This window comes from Puntigrus tetrazona, chromosome 20 (genome assembly GCF_018831695.1).
Source record: "Puntigrus tetrazona isolate hp1 chromosome 20, ASM1883169v1, whole genome shotgun sequence".
NCBI classification, from domain to species: Eukaryota; Metazoa; Chordata; class Actinopteri; order Cypriniformes; family Cyprinidae; genus Puntigrus; species Puntigrus tetrazona.
The window spans coordinates 26,342,661-26,347,660 of record NC_056718.1 but is presented as its reverse complement, the minus strand read 5'-3'; the positions used below and the strand labels follow the sequence as shown (position 1 = coordinate 26,347,660).

General features: G+C 43.6%; 1 protein-coding gene across 4 annotated transcripts in view; it reads left to right on the top strand.

Annotated features, from left to right (window-relative positions):
- The window catches only part of LOC122325425 (MAM domain-containing glycosylphosphatidylinositol anchor protein 2-like), a 114,693-nt gene that overhangs the window by 92,263 nt on the left and 17,430 nt on the right, over nt 1-5,000 (top strand). For all 4 annotated transcript variants that reach the window (XM_043220471.1, XM_043220473.1, XM_043220470.1 and 1 more), the window contains exon 9: nt 325-594. In XM_043220471.1, the coding sequence (XP_043076406.1) occupies nt 325-594 (270 nt within the window). The remainder of the gene's footprint in view (nt 1-324; nt 595-5,000) is intronic.

The window sequence follows — 5,000 nt, the reverse complement described above, 5'->3', positions numbered from 1 at the left end:
ACTTTAACTTTTTTAATTTATTTATCAAATTTTTATTGATAATTTATTCTGCTTATTAGTAGTTAGTAAGGTACTTGTTAGGTTTAGGTGTTGGGAGGGATTTGTATAAAAATGTGTAAAAAGGCACTGATATGTGTTGAATTAGCTCTAATAAATGGCTAATGGTGTAACTGTAAAATAAAGTGTTACTATTTATTAATTTCTCAATCGTTCGTGATGACGGTATGCTGGAAATAGCTTCTGTATTTTCACTGAGAGTGCTCAGTGTTTGAGGTCAGTTTGTCCTGGTGTTGTAATGTTTGTCTCTCTCCACCCGTCCCTCAGATCCTCCGGCGGTGGAGCCGGTGTGGCAGGAGGTGCGGCAGGGTTTGGGTCGGCCGGTGTCCATGAACTGCCGTGTTCTGCGCGCTCATCCGTCGCGAGTGCTGCGCTACGAGTGGAGGCTGGGCTCGCGACTGCTGCACGCCGGCACCTTCGACTCGCGCGACGACACCGACTACAGCGTGCGCAACCTGGCGCGAGAGGGCTACGGCGAGTACACCTGCGACGTCATCAACGAGGTGGGCCCGGGCCGCTGCACCTTCCTGGTGACCGGTGAGACTCCGCCCACTCTACAGCGCACCTCGGCGAAAGATGGTGGAAAACTACACACTGTGTATAAATAGATGCTTTCGAAGGATAGATACTGTAGATGGACGGATTAATAGATGCCAAGGGCACCCTAGCAAATGGATAGCAACACCCTAGCAACCAACCAGCACACCCGGGTTTCGCTATGCAGTTGCTATACCCATAGTACCCTAGCAGCTTGATAGAAACAATGCAGTAACCAACCAGAAAACCTGGGTGTTGATATACAGTTGCTAGGCGACTATCATTGTTAAGGTGTTGCTATGCAGTTACTGTACCCAGAGCACTGCACCTTCCTGGTGACCGGTGAGACTCCGCCCACTCTACACACCTCCACCTCGCGAAAGATGGTGGAAAACTACACACTGTGTATAAATAGATGCTTTCGAAGGATAGATACTGTAGATGGATGGATTAATAGATGCCCTAGCAAATGGATAGCAACACCCTAGCAACCAACCAGCACACCCGGATTTCGCTATGCAGTTGCTATACCCATAGTACCCTAGCAACTTGATAGAAACAATGCAGTAACCAACCAGAAAACCTGGGTGTTGCTAGGCGACTATGCGTCGTTGTTAAGGTGTTGCTATGCAGTTACTGTACCCAGAGCACTGCACCTTCCTGGTGACCGGTGAGACTCCGCCCACTCTACAGCGCACCTCGGCGAAAGATGCTAGAAAACTATAAACTATAGACCGTTTATAAATAGATGCTTTCAAAGGATAGATACTGTAGATTGATGGATTAAAAGATACCCAGGGTACCCTATCAAATGGACAGCAACACTCAACACCTAGGTGTTGATATACAGTTGTTAGGGGATTATGCTTTGTTGCTAAGGTGTTGATATGCGGTTTTCTAAACCCAGAACCCTCTAGCAACTGTATAGCAACACCCGAGCAACCACCCAGAACACCAGAGTGATGCTATGCAGTTGCTAGGGGATTATGCATCGTTGCTAAGGTGTTGCTATGCAGTTACTCTACTTAGAGCACTATAGCAACTGGATAGCGGCTACCCAGAACACCTTTGTGGTTGTTAGTGTGTTGCTACGCAGTTGCTATGGGATTTTAGGTTATTGCTTGTGTGTTTTTATGCAGATTCTAGGGTATGCTGGGTCATTACTGTAGTGTTACTAGCATTGATGCTACATTTCAGATAGAAAGATGGATGGATGAATAAACAGACAGAAAAATAGTTAGATGTGGTGTGTGTTTTCCTGTGTTTGTGAGAATTGTTTCTCTTGTTTGTACCAGTTTTTGCGTAAATCACATCTTCCAGATGGCTTTCCCTTCATAAATGGCAAAGTAATTGGTCAGGCGAGATTGAGGAGATTAGCGTTCAGCTGCACAACCGTGTGGTGTTTTCAGCGTTATCCACGAGTTCATGTGAGACCGTGTTCCTGATCCCAGCAGATGCTGAAGATCAGCTGATGGATGAATGGCTCTTCTTAAAGGGATTGTTTCTGTCATTATTTACTTGCCTGTATGTCCTTTCAAACCTTTGAGACTTTCAAATTCAATTCGCTCATTTTAAATGTATTTGACTTCAGAGTTGCTTTGCAGTTAGTAGGGTGTTGCTGTGCAGTTGTTATGTGCAGAACACAACTTGCAACTAGTTGATTTTTTTAACCGGGTTGCTATGCAGCAGTTGTCATAGCACTATCCTACCAACTTAGCAACCCCAGTTAACAAGCATTGATTCTTTTCAAACAGGTTGCTAGAGTGTTATGGGTGGTTTCTACGGTGCACTTGGCGATTGCCAGGGCCTTATGTATGGTTGCTAGGGTGTTGTGGGCATATCAACAGTCATAACCACCATCTACAAAATCAAATAAACTGCATAGTGTGTTAAAAGTAGCCATCGTGCACTTGATATGGTGTTGCTATGCCCAGAACACAATAGCAACTGCATATCAACTTCCTGCCAACAACGAATCCCCTAGCAACTGCAGAGCGTTGCAAGGGTGTACTTGGTTGCTATGCAGGTGTGCTTGGTTGCTATGCCGTTGCTAGTGTTGCTATACCTAGAACACCTTATCAGCTGCATAGCAACAACCCAGAATACTCTAGCAACTGCAACCAACCAGCAACTCTTTGATCTTTTCAGCCAGGTTGCTATTGCGTACTTTGTTTCTATGCTGTTGCACGGGTGTTGCTAAGCCCAGGACGGATGTCTGATATCCAGTGTGAGCGACTGCTGCTGGAGCGTGTCTCTGCTGTGTTTGGCTCTGTTTTTCACTGTAGATGATCATGATGAAGCGTCTCTCGTGTGCCAGTCGTTCAGACTCATCTCTGCCATTTCTGCCATCTGCTCAGAGCTCCGGCTGCCAGAGAGAGTCCAGAGAGAGCTCTGATCCAGCGCTGATCCGCAGATCTGGCCCGGTTCTCTGCAGGTGTAACGGATCCTCTGTGCGTATGAGAGGAGGCTTTCACTCACGCCTCAGCTTCAGAATCACTGTATCCAGTTCAGTGTTTAATAATCGTGTTTCAGAGTCCTTCGTAAATTGAAGGTACAGATTTCACTGTACCATCTTCTATTTTCATTCTGAATTTGATGGCCTTCAATCAAAAATCTGATTATAAAAGACCAGACTGAATAAGAAACTCGAGACAGATTGAGCAGAAGTGTTGAAAGCCTGAAGACTGACTCAGATTTTAAGGTCATACACAAAGACAAGCAAAAAGAGAGAGAGAGAGAGAGAGAGAGAGAGAGAGAGAGAGAGAGAGACAGAGAGACAGACAGACAGACAGATAGATAGATAGATAGATAGATAGATAGATAGATAGATAGATAGATAGACAGGCAGAGAGAGAGAGAGAGAGAGAGAGAGAGAGAGAGAGAGAGAGAGAGATAGATAGATAGATAGATAGATAGATAGATAGATAGATAGATAGATAGATAGATAGATAGATAGATAGACACACAGACAGACACACAGACAGACATAGATAGATAGATAGATAGATAGATAGATAGATAGATAGATAGATAGATAGATAGATAGATAGATAGAGACACACAGAGAGAGAGATAGATAGATAGATAGATAGACACACAGACAGATAGATAGATAGATAGATAGATAGATAGATAGATAGATAGATAGATAGATAGATAGATAGATAGATAGACAGACAGACAGACAGACAGAGAGATAGACAGATAGATAGATAGATAGATAGATAGATAGATAGATAGATAGATAGATAGATAGACACACAGACAGATAGATAGATAGATAGATAGATAGATAGATAGATAGATAGATAGATAGATAGATAGATAGACAGACAGACAGACAGACAGACAGACAGACAGACAGAGAGAGAGAGAGAGAGAGAGAGAGAGACACAGACAGAGAGAGATAGATAGATAGATAGATAGATAGATAGATAGACAGACAGACAGACAGACAGACAGACAGACAGACAGATAGATAGATAGATAGATAGATAGATAGATAGATAGATAGATAGATAGACACACAGACAGACAGAATAGCGCATTATTGAATTTAAGTTAAGTTTAATTTGACTAATTCTAGTATCACTGTGTGAAAGGACTCTTTAAGACACTCCGTGGTGTTCTTGGATCCGGTTGCTGATGCAGAGACTCTGAGATCTTCTCCAGCAGGACACTCAGTTCAGTGGGTTTAAGACCGGATCAGAGGCGTCCTGTGGAGCTGGTTTACAGTGATCCGGTCTGAGCCGGCTGTGAGGACATCTGTGGGTCTGGAGTCCTGAGGAGACCCAACCTGAGAAACTTCAACAACTACAGTCACAACAGAATATATGTTGAGACGCCGTCTACATTCCTCACTTTATTACAGTAGAAAAAGATAATAAAGAAGTGAGAGTCAGAACAAACTCATCTTAATAATGTCAGATCACCGATAGAAAGGTCATCTGTTAAACTTAAGATGATATCAATCTCCAAGAAATGCTTCATTAACGTCTGTGTTGGGAAAAGATCACATGAGAGATGAAAGATGAACACTAAAAGGTGAAGAGATGCGGACAGAAGTGACCTGGATCTGATCGTGATCCTCAGAATGAAGCTCCAGACTCGCTCTGCTTTGTTAGGTTTTGTTTTATTGCTCTGGCTTTCATTTAACGCTCCAGTCGTTTCCATTTTAAGGTGAATTACAGATAATGAGATACATCCGCTCGTTAATGTTCTCTCTGAGAGACTGTGACGAGTCGATGAGCCTTCAGCACAGAGCCATCACTCCATCCTTCATCCCTCCATCATCAGTCCTTCATCAGTCCTTCATCCCTCCATCACCCCTCCTTCATCAGTCCTTCATCAGTCCTTCATCCCTCCATCATCCCTTGTTCATCAGTCCTTCATCCCTCCTTCATCAA